We start from the raw sequence: 21,558 nt of genomic DNA, 5'->3' as shown, positions 1-21,558 counted from the left end.
GGACAAGGGACTGCCAACACAATTTGCAGGGTGTTGGGAATCCACAATAAATGTAGTCAAAAACCATCCTGCAACCTCCTGCTATTAACTTTGTTCTTTTTCTTGTATAAACTCACAGGTAGTGAATGCCACCTTGTTTCCTTAGAAGGAATACATCAGCCTCATCAGCCTATACTATATTCCTACAACAGTTAAAATTAGTGCAGCACATCCATGTAAGAGTTAAATTGATGGTGTTCATGCTATTAAGCTGTAAAAAGATGAAATCACAAGGAAAAAAAGCGGGGGGGGGGTAGGGGAACGGGTTCTTCTTGGTCACATCAAATATTATGATAACCATGAATCTATAAAACTCCTTCAGCTCCGCAGACAGTTCCATCTTCGCTTTGATCTTCACTCACGCTCAACCCTCCAGACATCAGCAAGTCGCCCCGCCGCCGCGCGAGACACTCCCAAAATGCTCTCCTGGTCTCTCCTGGCAACAAGCCCCTTGTCTGATAGTCATCGACCTGGCCAAAAACTCCTTCTCCCCGACAAACCAGGCTTCTCTGGCCCCTCAGCAGCCTAATGGCGGCCACGGCCTATAGTATCTGTCCCCCTTCCTTCCCGCACCGTACTCACCTGAGGCGTTGCCATGGCTCAGGACCCCCAGGAGCCCCAGGAGTACCACGCCGCAATGGGTGAACGCCATGGAGCTGCGGAGGGAAGGGGAGATGAAGCGGAGAGCGAGCCAGAGCGGTGAGGTGGGACTCAGGCCGGGCGGGGTCTGTAAGGCGGGGTAGCGCCCACGAAGGCGGGCTCTGCACCGCCTCACAGGCCCCGCCCGCCGCGACGCCGTTCGCGCCAGCGCCCCTCACCCACCTGCGCCAGAAAGACTGAGGTAACGGCCACCGCTGTCCCTCTCAAGGCGGCTTTTATCCTCCCAAGCCTCGTACGACCGCCCCTGCTCTGTTTAATTTTTTTCCCCCTCTCCTAGCTCGTTTCGATACACTTTCTGGTTAAAAATGCAAACGGAAGGTTGTCAGTCTGGCACAAGAAGAACACGGAGATAGATGGCTGCCAATCCATGCCTATCCCTATTTCAAATAAATGGATGTACTTCCTTCTCCGTGCCTTTGCCTGCTACGTTTAGAAAGGCAGCTTTTCTCTGTCAGGTTATCTAGTTTGCTGAGGTGTAGTTTTGTTCTGCTCAATGAGGTTTCCGTAAGTCAAAATCCATGAGATGCTAAAAGTGTGTTTAGTGTATGCTATTGTCATAGCTGACCTCTCCTCTCAGTCACTGTTTATTCACAGCCCAGCATTCACACACTGCTCACATGTGGCTTTCAGTCATGGACAAATGGTGCCTGCGAGAGGTTTGTCTTGTGTTATAAAGCTAACTTATTCCAGGCTCAGTCCAGCATAAATCCCGCTCATGGAAATCCAAGAACGAACTTGTTGTCTTCAATAACAGCTCTAACATAAGCCCCTTAAAAACATACAGTGGGTTTTGATCCACAGCATAGTAGTTTGTGACTTGGGTTTTTAACATAGGAACACGGAGCAACTCCATGTCCCAGTTTGTATGCAGCAAAACTAGACCATCAGAAAAACACTCTTGTCAGATTAGCTTGTGTCATAGCAGAGGGTAACAAGTGTCAAAAGAGTCTTATGACATACACATTGCAGCTGAGTGGGTGTACCCACAGCACCTCTGCAAGTTAGCCAGAAGAAGCTTCTGAAGGTCTCCAGCCCATCTGCCTCCATGAAGCCATAGTATGGCTGACACAAGAGCAGGTCACATGGTTGTGTCTCATTAAACCTGAAAGCAGGGAGCACAGGACCTTTCCAGGTCTCTTGTCCCACCTGCCTGGTGCTTGCAGGTGTTTCCTAAAGTCCAGCCTGGCCACCAGGCTGGCTGTCAGTTGTGAAGGCTGGAGGTCATCAGGAGAGCTCCCTGACTGTGAAAAGGCCCATACCGTGTCTGGCTTTCAGAGGGAATGGATTTAGGTGCTGAATGACCATTAGCTCAATACTGGACATGGACTGACTAGCACAAATCAGTGTTTACTCTCCAATTTATGGGCACAGAAGGCTCTTGCTGGCCGTAAGACAGATGGCTGAGGGCACTACACTCCTGGCTTTTTGCGGCTCCCAATCCCGCAGGCTCGGTGCCAGCTGAGCTCGGGGCTGGTAAGGAGCACAGGCACGGTGACGCTGCCTTCAGCTGGACTCGGAGCGGCTCTGGTGCAGCAAAAGCTGTGCGCCCCAGAGCACACCGGCCTTCTAGGGACGATAGCACAGAAACCGGGCTGTTTCACTTGTTAGCCTGCTACAAGAGAAACATGGATAAAGACAGGACCTGAGAGTGCCAGTTTCTGCAGAAGAACGGCAGCCGTGGCAGCGTCCGACGCTCCCCCACGCCTGTGCTCCCCTCCGGCATTGCCCACAGCACCGCCTGGGCCACGGCTGCCTTTCCGCCGCGGCGCGTGATATTCGGAGCCGGGGCCCGGGCCCGCCTGGCCCCAGCGGAGGGGCTCGGCGGCTGCTACACGAAGGCGAAGAAGCAAAAAGTGTCAGAAAATGGTTTCCTGTGGCTCAGAAACGGTGCGGAGCTGCCCCCGGTACTGCCCACGCAGCTACCGGCCCCGCCCCTGTCTCTGCCCCTGCCGGAACCGAGGCGGGGTCGCGCCTCCTTCCGGCCTGCAGAGGGCGCGCTAAGCCCGTCCTGACCCGGCGGAAGGAGGCCCCGCCTGCCGCCCCTCCCAGGAGCGCGGTTGGCTGCGCAGTGGCCGCGCGCTCGGTCAGGGTGGTGGTGTGGGCGGCGGTGTCATGGCGGACCGGTTAACGCAGTTGCAGGACGCCGTGAACTCGGTGAGGCGGGCACTGTCCTTTTCCCTTCCGCAATGCCTGGCGTTGTTCTTACCAGCAGAGAGGGAAGGCTGGCGCAGGGCTGCGACTCCTCCTGCCCTCGCGGTATCTGCCGCAGTGGCCGGGCCCGCCCGTTCGGCCGCTGCGTGTGTGAGGGGATGCGATCCCTCTGCCCGCGGCGCCGAGCGCTGGCAGCCCCCATGGGTTGCGGGGGTGTGCTCCCTACGGGGTGGGCCACTAGGTTGCAGTGAAGTAAACTAAGGATCTCTTTACTGCTTGCAGCTCGCAGACCAGTTCTGTAACGCCATCGGAGTGCTGCAGCAGTGTGGCCCCCCGGCCTCTTTCAGCAACATTCAGACTGCAATAAACAAAGATCAACCTGCTAATCCCACGGAAGGCAAGTCCTCCTTTCTGCCTCGCCTGACAAAATGTGAACGTGTTCTGATATGCTATATTGCATTTTACAAAGTCTTTACTCGACTTATGCTCAACAAGCAATTCTACCAGTAACTGGCCGAGTTATTAAAGTCATAAATTGTTGTCAGCTACACTTTATACATAGGATTTATTTTCCTCTTGTTTATTTGGATGGGTTTTTTGCCCTTTTTTGTGAGAAAATTTTACATGTATATTGTATCAGGTGAGGTTTGTCTACTAGGATATCAGGGAAGACTGTTTAGAGTGTAGTGATGCACATTTTAGGACAGATGAATACTAGCTTTTAATTGGTCTATGGTAGTATACTCTCTGATACTGGAATTAGTTGGAAGAGCCAGTTGAAAGGCTCATTTACTTCCTTGCTTACCTGCTGCTGTCCCAGGTGCCGCCATCAGTGCAGTGCCAGGAGTTGGAGGTTTTGTTAAGGTCTTAAAATGGTAGGCTTCTCTTTGGATTTATCTTTTCCCAAAGTTCTGAATATAGTGACTTCAGTAAAATTATACAGCCATGTTAGAGATCCTGATGAGGTAAAAACAAAACCACCAGTTATGTGCCTTTATATATTTAAAGTCTTAAAAAGAAAGCCTTAAAACTCTTCAAAAGTAAACACTGGTGTAACCCCAAGTAAGCTTGAAATTGATACATTGGTGTTTTGGTTTTTAAAGTCAAGTCTACATTTGAGAGTGTCAGCCTTTTTTATAGATTTTTGCCATTAGAAAGATTTTTCTCTCTTACTGCCACAAATCATTTGTGAAGCAGTCAAGCATCAAGCAAGCTGCCCATGGCTTGGATAGGCTGACTCTTTGTTGGAAGAACTCTGTAATTGAGAGGGTTGTTAAACACTGGCTCAGGCTGCCCAGGGAGGTGGTGGAGTCAGCATCCCCGGTGATATTAAAAAGCCCTGTAGGTGAGATGCTGAGGGACATGGGTTAGTGATGAGCTTGACAGTGTTGGGTTAGTCATTGGATTCAATGATCTTAAAGGCCTTTTCCAACCAAAATAATTCTATGATAAACACATAAGATCTTAAATTGGAAATTGAAAGGGGCTGTTTCAATATGTGAGGGGTTAGGAATCAACTTAATTCAAATTGAATGGTTGCAATTCCATGTGTAAAAGTTTTGGTTTTGGCCAATCATGCTTCTTACTAGAAGTCCATGCAGTTCTTTCAATGATACAGCAATTAAATTAAGGTCTGTTATAAAATTCCAATCCTTTTCAGTTTCTCAGGAGCAATTCAACTTCTTCCAGGGATGAATAGAAATTATTTGTGTTTAAAAATAAATTTTAAAAACCCCTCAAATTGTTTCACTAATGATCTGTTGCTCAATGTGATTTCAATAACCCATCCATTTGAATCAGTATTTTCACATCATTTCTAGTGTTATTGATTTTTTTTGTCTAGCGGTACTTTTCAAGACAAGGATTGAAAAGTTAAATGAGTTTCTAGCTACTTCTCAATACTTGATGTAGTGGCTAGGACACTTAGTAGTGGTATTAGTGATTTATTAGCTGTCTAACCGTGGTGGGCTATTTTCTCACTTGTACAAAGCCCAGCCACCTCGTTTAGGATTGCAGTCAAACTACCTTCATCTTCTAACTCAGTTGAGTTCTCATCAGTTGTGATATGGTTTCATGTAGGAAAACTTTTAACACTCACATACTTCTAGTTTTAGACTTGACTCTGCTGTGTATGAAGAATTGTGGGTTTTTTTGTAACAATGTACTGAGTAGGCTGTTTTTCCTTTTGTAAAGAGTACGCCCAGCTGTTTGCAGCATTGATTGCACGAACTGCAAAAGATATTGATGTTCTAATAGATTCCCTGCCTAGTGAAGAATCAACAGCAGCTTTACAGGTAAGATATTGAAACCTAACTGAAGGCAAACTTCTTTCTTTCTTTAGAACACATTTTTTACTCTTCTCAGCCATGTCATGTGGAGAAATGATTTTAATATAAGCCTGAATTTTTCATGAGGGTAGGCTGTGAGTACTTGCATCTAGTTCTGAATAAGATTATACACAGTGAGAATATTTTAAACTTAGTTTTCTGTTGGAATGGGTAAAAAAAAAGTTTTATTTATCATAACACTACAATACTAGAAACTGCTACCCCTTTTCTTTCAGCAGCTGTCCAAATTGACACAGCAGATGCAACACTACTGATGAGTCTTGGGGTTTTTTTATTGTCTTGGATTTTCTTTCCCCCTTGGATAGTCTTTCACATTCTCTCACTCATTAGGAGCATGTTTCATTTTGTAGCTGCAAAGCCAATGCTTTCCCGAAGCCTTTTGCTATTCCACGGTGTTTCTGGTTGTTAAAGGTTCACAGGGCTTCCTCTAAGTTCTCCACCTCTGTCACAAAACAGTTATTTCTCTTGTTGTTAGTAGAGTATCCTCCCTTGGAGGAGCCACACTTGGTGATTTTGTTTCTTGCCCTTTCTCTCTTTAGAGTAGGGATACTGTGGGAGGAGCTTGGGAACAGAAAGAAGCTACTGGCCAGGCAGCTATTAGTGTGTGCAGCCAGTATCACCACCTCCGTTCCTTGCTTCACAGGAGCTGAACTGCTGCATGCAGCTCGGGAATCCTTTCACAATACTCAGCTGTTTCTCACTTCCAAAAGATGGCTTGGATCCTCAATTCAAAGATTGCTGCTTTATTGGGATTTGGTGGGTTTGAGGTGGTTTTTTTTTTTTTTTTTTTGCTATTGTGGCTACAGATCTTGCTTGTTAACACCTGGTGGGGTTTTTTTTTCCCTTTTTGACTCTTAGTACTGAATTTACATCAAGTATTTTCTTTTAGGATGCAACAAGGTTGCAAAGAGAGCTGGAACTGCTTTAAGACCGCCTGAAGGTTTTACATCTGGGTTTATAATCCGAAACTATTCTAAGGCATTTTACAAAAGACTAATGCTAGAAGTGCCTGCTGGGCCAAATACAAATGACTTGACTGTGCCATCACACTTGGTTTTAGAGAGAGGTTAATTTTAGAGCTGCTGCTAGTCACAATAATTGCTAAAAATACTAATTGGGGCGGCTAACATGTAACTGCATATTTGACAGCTGAAGAGAGCTTTTAATCTGCAGACAAATTACAGGCTTCTTCCATGGTCAAGCAGGACCTGATTATAGTGACAGCCAATGCAGGGAGAGCAGGGTGCTCCAGGAAGGGAGCAAAACAGTTTCTACATTTTGCACAGTCGATAAAGAATCTCATTTTGCAAGAATTTCTGATCTTTGGTGTGGTTTTGAGACAAGTTTGCTTGGATTCTATCACTTACTGATCCTAGTTTTGATTTTTCTTTTCTATTGTTTTATTTGGTGCAATATTAAAGACAAATATTCTGACATTCTTTCCAAAAACTGTTTTGAAGATACTTGAAACATTCTAAAATACACAGTACAGGTTTTGCTGAGAAGTGATAGATACCTGGCTAATAGACACGTACTGAAGCTGATCTGGTTTGTTTTTTTAAATATACTAAGGTTGTCTTGGCATATTTCAAATGTGAAGCTTGTCTTAAATGATAAAAGGGGCTGCTACTCTAATGCCCATGGCAATTTACCTCTCCCATTTGAATTCCCTTGTGGTGAAGCTGGCAATATGTATTCTGCTCAAATCTCGGCTTACCTGCTGTCAACTACTTAACAACTGAGACAGAAGTAATTGGTCTGGATTCTAAATTTCAAACTTTTAACTTTTGCCATCGTCCTTCTCTGATGTTTCCTCTAAGGATATCAGGTCCTTCATGTATATGTTAACCTTCCCTAAAGACATCACTGGTGCAAAACAGAAGATGATGATGTGGATAGAATTTGGTAGTTAGTTTAAGCATCACTTCTAAAGAGCTTGTATAACTGGTTTAAAAAAATAACAATTTGCAACTGGAACGGGATGCCCAGGGAGGTTGTGGAATCTCCTTCTCTGGAGACATTCAAAACCCATCTGGATGAATTTTTGTGTGACCTACTATAGGTGGTCCTGCTCTGGCAGGGGGGTTGGACTGGAGGATATTTCAAGGTCCCTTCCAACCTTTAAGATTCTGTGATTTTGTGAAACTAATTTTTTTGTCTTTTCTGTTATCCAGTTAGAATGAGGTTTAAATTTGTTAAATATTATAAAATATTAAAATATTTTAAAATGAAAATGTTTTATTTCACTACATTTTATCTAACTGAAAAGCAGTTTGGCTCTGAAATAAAATACTGAAGAAAAAAAGGTTAATTAATACAGTTTCATCTGAAATACACTATTTAATGGAAAGGTTTAAATAAGTTATGCTTACATTTTGCTGAGCACATTTTAGTAGGGAGTAGGGAGGGAGGGAGATAAATATGTCTCATCAAGAGAAATGATTTTGAGCTAAGATCTTATAGAATCTTAGAATGGTAGGAGTTAGAAGGGACCTTTAGATATCATCCAGTTCAACCCACCTGCTAAAGCAGGTCCACCTAGATCAGGTCACACAGGAACACGTCCAGGTGGGTTTTGAAAATCTCCAGAGAAGGAGACTCCACACCCTCCCAGGGCAGCCTGTGCCAGGGCTCCCTCACCCTCACAGTAAAATAGTTTTTCTTTAAGTGGAACTTTTTGTGTTGCAGCTTATGTCTGTTGCCCCTTGTCCTGTCATTAGCTAGTTCATTGTAATTGTAATATGAACGAAGCTAACCTTCTTTGGGAAGGGTACTGTGTTTATTCCATGTCAATAGGCACGGAATTAGGCTGCAACCTGTCACGAATTGCTTTGAAGTTGCTACTGTGCAATTCAGGGGCTGAAGAGAGAGTGTTTCTCTTTTTCTCGGGAGCGCTAACTGTTCCATTGCCATCCTTTAGTTGCAACAATTTTGTGTTCCATTCGAAGATCCTTATTTTACTCCCCTTTCTTTTAAAGGCTGCTAGTCTGTATCGATTAGAAGAAGAAAATCACGAAGCAGCTGCCCGCCTGGAAGAGGTGGTTTTCCGCGGGGATATGCTGCTGGAGAAGATCCAGAGTGCGCTGGCAGATATCGCGCAGTCGCAGCTGAAGACGCGGAGAGGCGCACACAGCCAGCCCCTGCCGGAGGCGTAGCACCCGGCCGCAGCCGCTGGCGGGGAGAAGGCGGAGCTGGCAGGAGTAGCCCGGCTCTCGGGGTGCACTGCGCGGCGGTAGCAGCGGCTCTTGGCAAAGCGCAGGCTGTAGGTTTCGGATGAGAAACTGCTGCAGAATCAGTGGTTCTGATAGACCTGTCTTAATTTATGCTTCCTTGACTTAAACTATTCATTTCAGACCTTTCTCTTCATAAATATGTCTGACTTCATCCTGTTTTGTTATCTTTGTTTCACAAGCCTTAGTCCCTAAGGGGAATTCAGAAGAAGGAAAATATATTGTTTGTGTAGTTTGCTCACTCCTAATTTCAAACTTTTATGTATTTTTCTAAGGCTGAAACAGAGACACGCTTTAATTTGCCACACTTTAATTCCACAGGGACAGTGCTAGACAATCATGTGTATACAGTGGTGACCATATGTTTTAATTAAGAGAAATAGTAATTAAGTATTTGTATTACCACTTGGCTGGTTTACCACCCTTTACGGTGCAAGTCAAGGGGTAAGTAAACTCTAGTATTTGCAGAGTAACTGTTCTTGCCATTGATAGCTCACTTAAATAAAACCATCTGCAGGTATCCTATATTAGCATCTATTATTGTTTGCAATTCTCAAATGGGTCTTTGACACCATTATTGCTGCTGACTTACTCATGCCATTTCTCTGCTTCTGCTGATATTCTGCATTCTCGTGGCAACCGGTGAACACCCCTAAAGCAGATAGTAATGAGGAAGCATTGCATGACTGGGAAGAAATTAGCAAAGAGGAAACTGAAAATAACTTCTTTTATGTTGGTTTTCAATGTAAGCAATGGCTGCCTCATTAGTGCTGTGATAGTAAGCAGCAAGAGGCCTATAACCCTCAGTGTGCTCTAGAGAGTGCTTTAATCTTCACACACTGAATCACTGAATAGATTTTTCTTTCTTATCTTAGGACCATAGAAATACCAGCATCTCTTTTTACATTTGAAAAATACCCAACCCCTAACCACCAGCTAGTGTGGGGTTCAATACATGAGCATGGACTTGAACTGTTAGTCACTTTCTGTAATTTTGAGTTAGGCAGGAGCCATGCATTAGTGGAATGCTATCATTGCTCCAATATCTGCTCATTTCTTTATCAAAACCACCTAGTTCTATATATCAGATATTCTGTCATTAACTTGGAAGTTGCACATATTACTATTGCCTATAGACAGATAAGAGTGATTCAAGTATATCTTTAGCACACTGATTCATAAGGAATTAGATGCAGCTGCTCCTAGACTGCACCAGTGAAAGGAAGAGTGTATCGTGGTGCAGGATGCATCTTGGATACAGCCTGTTTTGAGGATTAAAAAGGTGTTCCTGTCTGTGTCAAATACTAACCTGAAGAGTTTAATCAGACTGCTGTTTAATGAAATACTTCACACAGAATCACACAGAATAGTAGGGTTAGAAGGGACCTCTAAAGATCATGTAGTGCAACACCCCTGCTCAAGCAGGTCCACCTAGATCAGGTCTCAGAGGAACATGTCCAGGTGAGTTTTTAAAACCTCCAGAGGAGACTCCACACCCACCTTGGGCAGCCTGTGCCAGGGCTCCCTCACTCTCACAGTGAAATAGTTTTTCCTTATGTTTAAGTGGAACTTTTTGTGTTCCAGCTTCTTTCCATTACCCCTTGTCCTGTGACTTGATACAATAGAAAAAAGGGATGCCCCAACCTCCTGAGAGCCACCATTTAGATAATTGTAAATAGTAATGAGATGTACCCTCAGTCTCCTCTTCTCTAGACTAAACAGGCCCAGTTCCTGCAGCCTTTCCTCATAAAGAAGATGCTTAATATTATTATATACTTATTTTGTCAAGTTTGGGTCTCTGTAGTCATAAATGTAGCCTGCTATTATGGAGCTTTTGTACTACCCAGATCTACAGAGGGAAAAACAGCTGGCAAGGTGAACAAGTTACAGTACAGCCCCAGTTCTGTAATGGGATCTTTATGAAGAGTAACTGGGCTGTGGTGGTATACTAAGCCCTGTAATTATGCCCATGTCCTTGGGAGGCCTGGGGGAGTAGATATTTGTTTGAAGTCAGTCATGGGGCCTGGTTTTGTGTTTCTTCCTAGAAAAATTCCATCCAATGTATCTCAAAGTGATAGAGGAGCAGAGTGGATTTTGTTGTTTGTTTGCTTTTAAACTAGTGGACTTAGAAAACACGGAGTGAAATGTTTGGGCTTTGCTTATGGATTTTTTTCTTTAACTGAGATGTCTTAATTTGAAATGTGTACATTGCGGAAAAGGAGCTGGGTCTTCGTAGTAGATTTTGTATGGATGAACATGTACATCACCTCGAACTTGTTAACGTGGAAGTTTTTGCTGTGGGAGATGATGTACATCTTCAGTTACAAACCAATTACTTAAATTTAGTATCTTTCTATTTTTTTGTGCTTGAAAACTGCTGTATGTCTGCAGCCCAATACTGCCTGACTGTAGGAGCTTTTTTTTTGTAGTTACTGTTTATTTGAATATGGTAGCCCACTTTATGTTAAAGTGCATATAGATATCAAACAGTTAATCAGTTAGAAGTAAACCTTAACCAGAAGTATAAGTTACCTAGTAAGTATGTTTTGTTTTTCAGTACTTTACCTGTGTCTAGTTTAGTGAATGCTGCCAGTTTCATAGAGATGCAGTTTGTGATATAATTAAAAACAAGTAATAAAGCAAGAGCACCAAAGTTGCTCTTTTTCCCTTGAGAAATAATGTAATATTTCAGTGAGTGAGTAGCATTGTACAACCCCACTAGTTCTTTTATGTCATGTTGCAGGACTAGCCGTTGTAAATCTTTACCTGCTCTTTACAGGCTGCAGCTCAGTCAGTGAGGTTGTCATATTTTCTTGGGCTCTGACACAAAGAAGGGGGGAAAAAAACTCATTTGCTACAGCTGTCTAACAGACACACCATTAGATTCAGGCTTGGAGATGTGGATTCTTTTCCCCTCTATCCTAGATGTGCTGATTTTTCCAGCCCCTGTTTTAAAAACAAAGCATGTAATGGTTGTGCTCTCTTACCGGGGGTACTCATGCAAGAATTGGAAAGAATGCAAGATCACCATGTCTGTACCATTTAGCACCCTAACTTTTGGTACCAAAAAACCCCACACAACCTAAGGAGGGGCAAATGCCTTTGGCAATAGGCATTGTAGATTCCCTAGGAAGTCCTGACTGCCTCCAAACCTTTAATACTGAAGAGAGGGAGACTGGGGGAGAAAACCCTACATGACAGCTGCTAACAAACATATTGAGTTACGTGAGAGCTGTAAAAGGAAACTTTGGTTGAGACAAGAGGATAAATGGAGGTAAAGCATCATGGGAAGAAAACAAAGAGTATTGTGCAAGACATAAAATGGTTCTGCATATTATACTGGACAAGGAGTTCTTCTCAGTGAACAAATTGTGCTTTGAAGAAAGATAGCACAGAGCATAATGGAATATTTCATTGAAAAACAATCTCAGTCACTTCAAATGAGCAAGAGCATCTCATGCTGGGAATCCATATAGCCCACTGTCAAAGATGTTGGAATCAATTTAGTAAATATAAGCAGCTGATCAAAGCCTAGTGTTCTTTACTATAAACAACCATGCTTGGAGGAAAGAAACACCTCACAGCAGCTGTTCTTTTCAGATACAAGAGGATGGAGGAATTCCTAAACTTGTTTTTAACAATATTTTATCTTGGTATCTTTATGAAGTTAATCCTATTTTAGTAGGGCAGATGATCTTTGGAAATCTGTGAGCTTCTGCTTGGTGTGGCACAGGAAGAGCGTACTGGCCATCTCTGCAGTGTCAATATAAAAAGATTCGGGGGGTTTGCGTCAATACAGGCCAGACATGGCCAGGCTCAAATGGACCTAGGGGTCTTGGCAGATAGCAAGCTGAACATGAGCCAGCAGCTCACCTGGCAATAAAAAAGGCCAAAAGCATCCTGGACTGTATTGGAGGGAGTACTGCCAATAGACCGAGGAAAGTAATTACTCAGCATGTGTTTAACTGCATCTGGAACACTTTGTACAGTTTTGGGCCCCCAACATCAGAAAGATGTTGATAAACTACAAGTTCAACCAAAGGCCACAACAAGCATGGCTGGAGCACCTCCCCCATGAGGAGAAGGAGCTAGGCTGGGAGATGAGATGGCTTTGGGGGCAACTAACAGCAGCCTGCCCCTACCTGTTAGTGGTTATGGAGAAGAGAGGGCCAGGCTCTTTACAGTGCAGCATGACAGAAAATTAATAGATGGTGGACATAAACAGAGACTCAGATTGGTCACAAGGAAAAGCTTTTGCAACATCAGGACAAGTAAGTTTTGGAACGTGGTCCCTAGAGAAGCTGGAAATCCTGGGAGGTTTTAAAACTTGGCTGAATAAAGCTCTGAGCAACCTCATCTCACCTCACAGATGACTCATCTGTGAGCAGGCGGTTGAACCAGACAGCTCCCTAAGTCCCTTCCAACCTGAGTGATCCTGTGAATGCAAGACACATTAAGTGTTTCAAAAAGAACCAAGAGAGTACCAAGGAATGCTGTTTTCCCCTTTCTAGCAAGGCAGATGTGGAGAACAGAAAACTTGAGGTGTCTGGTATCAACCTCATTCTTACTGATGCGACGTTGTGATGTAGGTCTCTGTACTGGGAGGCCATTGCATTGACCTTAAGCACGGTGTGAAATTCCATGCTGCAGTGACCCAAGTTTCCAACAGGTGCCCTTGAAAAGCGTGATATGCAAAATCCACATCCTACACTTACAGAAAATTGATCTGTCAGGTGATGCTGACTCACTCTTAGACAAAGGCAGACTCCTCTAAAGAAAGAAATTGTATTTGTGATTTATATAGCTTGTTACATAATCTTACATAAGAAATAATGAAGCCCTGTTTTCAGGCACCAAACCCAAGACTAGACCAAAAGTTTTATTCTAGTTTTTTCTTTCAGATCTATAGAAGAAAGTTTGGATGACTTTTACTAACTTAAGAACAAATTTGAGAATTGACTGAAAGGGCCTGTTTACCTTAAACACACAGGACTATGTTCTGGCAACAAATGGCAGTGAAAACAATGTTTTGTAAATTAGGTGTTTTATCTTTTTTTTCTGTTTTAATATAGTTGGTCTAACATGATTTGTTGGAGTGTAGCTTCACAATTATTACAGGTTGTTTGTGTACACTTTAATGCAGGTTTTATGTTTATTTTTGTTGCTTGGAAAGCTTTGTAGGAAACTTTGCTTGTTCATGGTAGCTAAACAAGCAGCTTAGGAATTTTATGTTCTTGATGTACTGAAGCAGCATAGCCAAATAGTCAAGCACACTCCTGCTCTGAGCACAAAAGGGCTATTTTATAACTGTTGAGACCATCACCATATTTCTTCTGAATTTCTGTTTATAGCTAACACTCGGGTAGCGTAGCACAGCAGTACAAACAGATCTTCCCCTGACTATTTTAACAATATTTACTTACTCTAATGGTTACTGGGCTTCTAGATTTAGCCTCTCTAGCCTTATGTGCTTCACTGAAGACCTAAATGAATTAATTTTGTGAAGCAGAAATGTGTAGATGAGTAGGAACTGTGCAATTTGACTGCAAAACATCCTTTCTCCACCCTGCCCACTAAAAAACAGAAGGTTGAAATAGAAGCCCTCTTTCAGGAGGCAAAGTACTTCATTCTATAGCTGTGTGGAAAAGCAGTTGACACATCTTTCCATAACTGCTATTGAAAAATCATTATTGTTTTTCCAAGTCATGATCTGAGGGAGATGGAGAGAAACCCTATTCATGAGAACAACACCATTGAATCTAAGAGCTCAAAAGAAGGCATCTCTTTCAGCGAGACCCTACTAAGATTATGGAAGTGGGGCTTCTGGAGGTGTTGTCAGAATGATGAATAGGAAGAAGTAACAATCTGCTTGTTCGCTGCCTTCAGTTGGGAAAAACAGGGGAAGCTAAATTTTGTTTCAGTGTAGAAGAAACTGGATGTTAAGCTGGAAAAATCTCAGGATACAATTGCATAAAACATAACAAAGTGCACCCTTCTGAAAGAAAAAAACGAATGAACGAACAAACAATTCCTGCTCTCTGCTTCCTTTCCAGAGATATCAGAAAAAGGATGGGTTCCATTAACAAAGTTTTCTCTTGTGCACCCATGCAATGAGGGTGCAATAATTTGTCCAACTTTGATGGTAGGAAAGCCAGCAGAACCACCCAGCTGTTGTCAAATGGCATTTTACAGGGGGAAGCAGACCCTTTATTTCAGTGGGACTAGGCACATATGTGTGAAATCAAGGAAGCATCCCAACCATCCAAGGCACTGGTAGAGTGAGGCGTGTACTTCTCTGTGTATCTACTGTGTCATTTATGAAGAAAGACACAGTGTAAAATGTTGCAAGGGGAACATGGTAGTGAAGAAGAGAAAAACATTTCAAACAACTTCAATGAGAATATAGTGTCCACCTGGCACTGGATGTCATGGTGAGGCACCTCCTCCTCTCTCTCATGGGGCTCCCACTACATGGCTCTCCCTACAGCATCATGGGGTTGAGGCTGGGGCATGACCATATCTTTAGCCTCATGAATGTAGAAGCTGAGTTGTGCCTAAATTGCATTCTTCAAGGAATCTCCTAAAGGATCGTCCTCCTTCCCCAAAAGTCAGTGAGTTTGAATGTAAAATTATGCAATGGGTTAAAATTTACAGTTTTAATCTGTACCATGTGAGCCAGCTGTGAAAAGGTGTCTGCAGTTGATCTGGTGACATGTTCCAGCAGAGCCCAAACTGTGCTCTCTCCTTTAGCAGTCACTGCTGTCAAAGGAGAGATGAATTTCCTAAGTGCTACAGAAGTCTTGAGACTTTCAGTGTGTTAGACACATACCAGGAGTGAAGAGTGGGGCCTGCCCTTGCTTACACTGACCAAGGACAAGGGGAATCTTTCCTGTGACTTCACCAAGCTGTGGAGGGGTGCCTTGGAGTGCTTTAGAGGGAGTGAGGTTCTCTAATGAGGCATAATGAGCACATCTGACTTGTTTTAGTGTGTTCAAGCAGCAAAGTGTAATTCTACTCATTGCATTAGTATTTCTCAGCTGAGAACTCAGTTTGACAACTTCTCTGTCTTGCTTCCTCTGTAGCTATTTTGCAGCAGCTGCAGGTGAATGAGTATACAGCCACATTCACCTGTGTGGTTCCTTCCACCTCATCTTTAATTGACCAATTAAAAGTAATTAATCCCTTACAGCCTCTCTAATAGGAGAAGGAATGCAGGTGGTGAGGGGTGATAGGAGGCAGGGTTCTAACCTTAGATGTAGTGGGGGAAGTAAGGGATCAATTTTCTTTTCACAAAAGTTATATAGTGAGCTTTTATTTATGATTGAATAAATGGGCTAGCACATCTGTAGATGCCAGTGTTCCTTAGCTGTGTTACTTAAAACTAGGTCATATTTAATTGTCTATTATGTAATGGTGGAAATTTACCTCCCCTGCAGTACTGACTCTGATGGGCTTTGTCATAGACCGTAAACTGCGATGGCTAAAATGTCAGAAAAACACTTTATTCCAGGGAAACCACATAATAAAAGAATCCTATGGAGCAGCATCAGAAATGAATCTGATCACTGAGGGAGATCAAGTGATAATATTTGGCATGGTAAGAAGGATTATGTTTATACTCTGCACAGCTTTTTATGCTTGATTGCTGCCAGAACAAAGCTACAATAACATAACTTTTCAAGTGACAGTGTAAACAGGTTGTAGTCTGTCTTGTAAAGGGAACTTGTGGTTTGTTTCTGTGGATAACAACTGACACCAAGGTGTGACAACTGAACTTTAGCCGTTAACTGTATGTTTTCCAGACTTATCTGTCTTCAGAGCAAGTCATGTTATGATTTATGGCTTTTCAAAGAGCAATGTTTTTCTCAACCCAAGTACAGCTAGGGCTGGGTGTGGTACATGAATGCTGCGGCTTGCTGGTGCTGCACTTGTATGTCTGAACCACAGCTTCAAGTTTATACTGATCCCGAAGCTTAAGTGTGGGCAGACATCATCCCTGCTGGGCAGAGAGGAACCTCATGAGGTTCAACAAGGACAAGTGCAGAGTCCTTCATCTGAGGAGGAACAACCCCATGCACCAGTATAGACTGGGGACTTACTGCTGGAGAGCAGCTCTGCAGAGAGAGACCTGGGAGTTCTGGTTGATAACAAACCATGAGCCAGCAATGTGCCCTCGTGGCCAAGGCGGCCAATGGCATCCTGGGATGCATCAAGAAGAGTGTAGCCAGCAGGTCAAGGGAGGTTCTTCTCCCCCTCTTACTCTGCTCTGGTGAAGCCTCATCTGGAGTCCTATGTCCAGCTCTGAGCTCCCCAGCTCAAGAGTGACAGGGAATTTTTGGAGAGAGTTCAGCACAGGGTCACCAAGATGATCAGGGGACTGGAGCATCTTTCATATGAGGAAAGGCTGCAGGATCTGGGGCTGTTTAGTCTTTAAAAGAGGAGACTGCAGAGGGATCTCATTAATACTTACAAGTATTTGAAAGGTGTATGTCAAGGGGATGGGGCAACACTTTTTTTTCTGTAGTGTCCAGTGACAGGGCGAGGGGTAATGGACAGAAGCTGGAACACAAGAAGTTCCACTTATACATAAGGAAAAACTTCTTTCCTGTGAGGGTGAGGGAGCCCTGGCACAGGCTGCCCAGGGAGGGTGTGGAATCTCGTTCTCTGAAGGTTTTCAAAGCCCATCTGGACATGTTCCTGTGTGACCTGATCTAGGTGAACCTGCTTTAGCAGAGTTGGGACTAGATGACCTTTAGAGGTCCGTTCTAACCCTTATCATTCTGTGATACTGTTAGTGACAGAGATTGTTAAAAGTGTTACCTCTTTACAGCATGGAACTGGATTATTTTTTTTTAAGATTATCCAGGCACTTAATCTGGAAGTTTCTTACTACTGCAGGGAATTGGGTACCTTGATAGTGCCCTTGATGACCTTTGCTTGCTTCCTGTGGTACTCTAGTACTAATTTGTGTCTCTTTATCTTTGCTGCTATAGGTTTCTGGTGTGAAATGTTGTTTGGTGGTTTTGGTGTCTAGAGTTATGTGACTAGATGCTTCTGAACTGAACATTGTGTGGTGGTGTGCAATTGGTCTTGCTCACTCTGGCAGCCCCTTTTGTTTTCATCCTGTATTTACTCCCTTTTATAGTACTTCTGATCTAACCTATGCACAAAACCTAACCTCTTTGGTGTTAACAGTCTGTCACAGAGATTTATTACAATACCTCACTGAGGTCAAGGGAATGTCCTTTCCCAGAAATGGGAGTGCAGGACTGCACTGTGGTGCTTGCAAGGAGACACTGCATTGAAGAACATTTAATTCTCTCTTTTACTTATGATTCATAATCCTGATGTACTCAGGAACTCCCATAACAGACACAATAGAGCCAGCTCTTGCGCTTGCCAGAAATGCATTGTTCTGGTGTTTTAACCCTCTGTAAACCTATACTGAGGAGAGAAGCATGTAAAAACTGGTTGTAAGGGCACCCTTCCTTGTTGTGACTGCTCCCCAAGCTGTCTCTGGGAACTGGATTCCGTTCTTTTAAAATCTTCAGGTCCATCCTTTGAGAGCACATCTTCAGGTCAGTCTTTCAATCTCAAAGAACAGCATTTTGAAGCTACTACAAATTCTATTATTCTATTCTACTACAGAGTGGAAACTGTGTTTAAACTGGTTTTGGTCACTTTTGCTTACAGTTTTCAGGGAATACCCTACACACTACTCTCTAAAACAAGCTAGAGGTGCTCTGCCAAGCTTTTCTCTCAGAGACGTTCCACCTCACCTGGAATCACTCAAATTGGCGTTAATGCCAAAGGGCAGATCAAGAACATGTTGATGTGGTTCATGCTCTAGTATGAGTCGACACATCCAAGGGGAGGAGGAAAGATATAACCTTCAGCCTTTGCACAAATGAATATACAGAGTAAAAGTGCTCTACCAAGAAAAGGTATGCAAAGATTCACCACTCCAGAGAATGACTCCTAACCCTAAATTTAGGGCTCTCTACTAGAAGGTAAGTACCCTAAGTTACAATCTCAAATCCTCTCAGTCCAGATGGATTGAATATAACATATAGTAAACTTCAGGGCTAGACAGGCACTTAGGATGTACAAGAAAGTCTGCTGTATGGGTTGGAAAGGACAGCAAAAGAGTATTGCAGCAAGAAAATGTGGATGTAGTGGTCCTGTGTTGGTAGTCAAACTCTTGAATAACCCTTTTAGTCGAATTGTGTATCCTGACAAGTGAAATATGTGCACAGCATCTTACAACAGGAGACATATTCATTCTGAATGGGAATAAAGGGACAGAGAATTATTTGTTGTTGCTCAGATAAAGCAGCCAGGTATGGCTGTGACTACCTCTGCTATTTGCTTTGTTGTACTTGCACATGCTTTTTTTTTTTTTCCTGAAAATGAGTTTTTCATACAAGAGACTCTCCTGTCAACTCAATCTCTTGTTTCTCTGGCAAGTTAAAAGAAATATAATCAAATATTAAGGACTGGGCAGGCAATGGTGAAATAAATACTACAGTTCCCATACAGAACTTGAGGTTAGATTAATTTGACTGTATTTAACAGATGTATACTGTTTACCTGATGAAAAATGTATGCTTTGATATTATCTTCTTTTGGTAACTTGTAAATCGATTTAGTTTTTGAAGTAACTGCTAGAAAGACAGACCTCAAACCCAACTACTGTCATTATCCCCAAAGAAGGAAGAGTGCAAGCATTCTTCTGGCACCAATACCCCATCTGGAGGAATAGGTATTACTCTTTGTCCATTCAAACCCATCATTGTGCCTTAGAGCACAGGAAGGAATTTCCCTCATGTCCTTTGTTACAGTGGCTTTAAGTAGATCTGCCCAATGAACCATGTTACCACTTCATTTCAAATGCACACTCCATGGTGAAGGGTGGCACAAGTCAGTCAAGTGACAAATCAGTCGAGTTCCTCAATGCAGACAGAGCCTGAGTCTCTACCAGGCACCAGCTGTATGTGCAGTGCAACAGGATGAAAGAAGCAGGGAAGGACTAGGGCCTACCATAGTGAAGTGGGAGTTGGATGGGGCAGGTGTGTCCCTTTGCCCCAGGGGAAAGATGCACAAGGATGGCCAAAGCTCCACTGTGCTTTGGATGTTAGACTGAAGTATGAAACCTGCATATTTAAAGAGTTTCTTGTCTTAAACTGAATTCCTCCCTGCTCCTTACCCAGTCAGTGAGGTGATTGAGAGATCCAATAAATCAACCTTATGAAAGGAGAGTTGGGGAAGGAGGCGGGGTGGGGAAAACCTGGGTGATTGAAAGCTTGAGAGAATCAGAACATGTCAACAACATGCTTTAATTACTCTTTGAATTAGTGCCCCTGTAATTGCTACAGCTTTCAGAAAGCTAACTCTGTAACTGTCTCTATTTGGAGGAAGATAAAGCAGTCTAGGCTGACTCACGGTGTTTGGAAAGGCCAGAATACTTGTCTTGTTGCATGTTTCATCATAGTATTTTCCAGAAATTACTGTAGAATTATGTCACCCAAGGAAAATGTCATCCCACAAGAACTGCTCACAAGTTTGCCTTGATTATGAAGGTTTAATAGTTCAGTCTGTGTTAATGGTTAAGCTGACCAGACGTTTCTCACTAATCACAACATTTTCATTAATGTCTTTTTGGAGAGGCAGTGGGAGAGGGGTTTTGTGGACTGATGTAATTCCCAAAGTCTGCTATGTTTATGTATCACATAGGCTTGTAGATATCTCCTTTAGCATATCAATGTTAAAAATAGCTTCAGGTGCTGAGCAGGGAGATGAATAATCACATTTAAAAGACTTCAGGGAGTTCTCAGTTTCCCTCCACAGGCACAGACATTCAGATAGATACAATTCTTCTTGTCTCTCTTAATGGTAAATTGGCTTGACCTAAATACTCATGTAACAGAGTTTAATCAGGAAGCAACTAGAGACAGCTAGATAGATTTGGCAGCTAATTAAAATAAACAAACAAATGACAGTTAATAGAAAACAAAAGGTGAACATTGTGTGCAGTGTTTTGTTACTGAGTACTGTGGTCACCATATAATCCTTTAGAAACTTCTCTCATCTAAGGCTGATCATATGCCACCTAAGAACTAGGGTGTCTATATGGAGGACAATCTGGTACCCTCTGCTTCTCGTCAGTGATTTATGTGCTCATTCCACACTCCCTGGGGCCTTACCTTGATGAGTTAAGGGTATTTACAGACTCATTAAAAGTATTAACCCTTTAATATAATAAACACTTTAATATTTCTTAACAATCTCCAAGCACTTTGAAAAAGAAAATTATTATTCTAAACTGTGGTATGTAACGAGACCAGAATTATTCTGAGTGTCAGAAGACTAAAGAGAGAAAAAGAGAGAAGAGGAAGTCGGTGACAGATGACAAATATAATAAAATACTGCAGATATCACACAACTGCTTGTTAATATACTCTTTCCGCATCTTGTCTCCTTGACCCATCATCCCTTCTACTTTTAAACTGAGTTTAAGCTAGGGCAGCTGGATTCACTAGCTTCATCTCTCAGTAGAGACCCATGAATGCCCCGCTTCAACCTGGCCTTTCCTACATCCACTCTACAAAGCTTTTCTTTGCATCCCATTTTTACTTGGCTTCAATATGTTTCTACAAGACTGTGGATATCTGCCAGGTGCTGTCTGTGTCTCCCAATCTCCAGTGGCAGCCTCACTCTGGTTATCATCCTGTACTCCCTCAAAGGCTCTCTGGCCTCAAGGACTTGCCACAGCTGTCCTTACAAAACCCATCGGCCCCACAGCTGACTGCTGCTCAAAACCCCTTCATGTCTGAAGAGGGACAAGCTGTAATCAAGAGCTTACAGAGGAGATCAGAAAAATATTAGCCATAGGCTTTATTATGTCTGTTGTCAAGGTTTGGGGAAAGGGGCTCTTTGCCAGAGGGGTTTGGACAAAGAAGAGAGTAAGAAAATAATTTTCATCTGCATCCCTTTCCCCATACCCTTCCTCATTTTTTTGCCTCTCTTAAACATGCTTATTTGTGCTTCTGAAGATCCCAGTTTCTGTGAATTTACAGTTCACTCTCAGCCAGGATAAGATGCTGTATACACAGTGGATTATGAGATGACAG

General features: G+C 43.0%; 3 protein-coding genes across 11 annotated transcripts in view; 2 read left to right on the top strand and 1 right to left on the bottom strand.

Annotated features, from left to right (window-relative positions):
* Positions 1-1,035, top strand: part of FGFR1OP2 (FGFR1 oncogene partner 2) — a 37,309-nt gene extending 36,274 nt beyond the window's left edge. Inside the window, exon 7 of one of the 2 annotated variants that reach the window (XM_062008699.1) lies at positions 362-1,035. In XM_062008699.1, the coding sequence (XP_061864683.1) occupies positions 362-568 (207 nt within the window). In that variant the 3' untranslated portion in view covers positions 569-1,035. The remainder of the gene's footprint in view (positions 1-361) is intronic. The other variant, XM_062008691.1, reaches the window with a different exon arrangement.
* TM7SF3 (transmembrane 7 superfamily member 3) overlaps positions 1-2,576 on the bottom strand; it is a 29,538-nt gene extending 26,962 nt beyond the window's left edge. For 6 of the 7 annotated variants that reach the window (XR_009819810.1, XM_010200030.2, XM_062008654.1 and 3 more), the window contains exon 1: positions 622-813. Coding sequence is in view for 6 of the 7 variants with exons in the window: in XM_010200030.2 (XP_010198332.1) it covers positions 622-691 (70 nt within the window). In the remaining variant the exon portion in view is untranslated. Of the gene's footprint in view, positions 1-621; positions 814-2,341 lie in introns of those variants that run through there. The other variant, XM_062008667.1, reaches the window with a different exon arrangement.
* A 153-nt stretch (positions 2,577-2,729) lies between these two features.
* Positions 2,730-8,953, top strand: MED21 (mediator complex subunit 21). 2 transcript variants are annotated; one of them, XM_062008635.1, is made up of 5 exons: positions 2,730-2,853; positions 3,133-3,247; positions 5,044-5,144; positions 5,842-5,954; positions 8,177-8,260. In XM_062008635.1, exons 1-5 carry the CDS (start codon positions 2,812-2,814, stop codon positions 8,196-8,198), a joined length of 393 nt encoding a protein of 130 aa, XP_061864619.1. In that variant the 5' UTR covers positions 2,730-2,811; the 3' UTR covers positions 8,199-8,260. The 2 variants fall into 2 exon arrangements, with proteins under 2 accessions (XP_061864619.1, XP_061864608.1); XM_062008624.1 differs by lacking the exon at positions 5,842-5,954 and having other exon boundaries at positions 2,736-2,853; positions 8,177-8,953.
* The last annotated feature ends 12,605 nt before the right edge of the window (positions 8,954-21,558 follow it).

Source organism: Colius striatus, chromosome 1 (assembly GCF_028858725.1).
Source record: "Colius striatus isolate bColStr4 chromosome 1, bColStr4.1.hap1, whole genome shotgun sequence".
NCBI lineage: Eukaryota > Metazoa > Chordata > Aves > Coliiformes > Coliidae > Colius > Colius striatus.
Note: the sequence above shows the minus strand (reverse complement) of the source record. Positions and strands in the feature narration are given on the sequence as shown.

Coding starts and splice junctions, on each gene's coding strand:
- MED21 (XM_062008624.1), top strand. CDS start 2,812: ATGGCGGACCGGTTAACGCAGTTGCAGGACGCCGTGAACTCG. Junction 2,854..3,132: donor TGCAGGACGCCGTGAACTCG/GTGAGGCGGGCA, acceptor TACTGCTTGCAG/CTCGCAGACCAGTTCTGTAA. Junction 5,145..8,176: donor AATCAACAGCAGCTTTACAG/GTAAGATATTGA, acceptor TTTCTTTTAAAG/GCTGCTAGTCTGTATCGATT.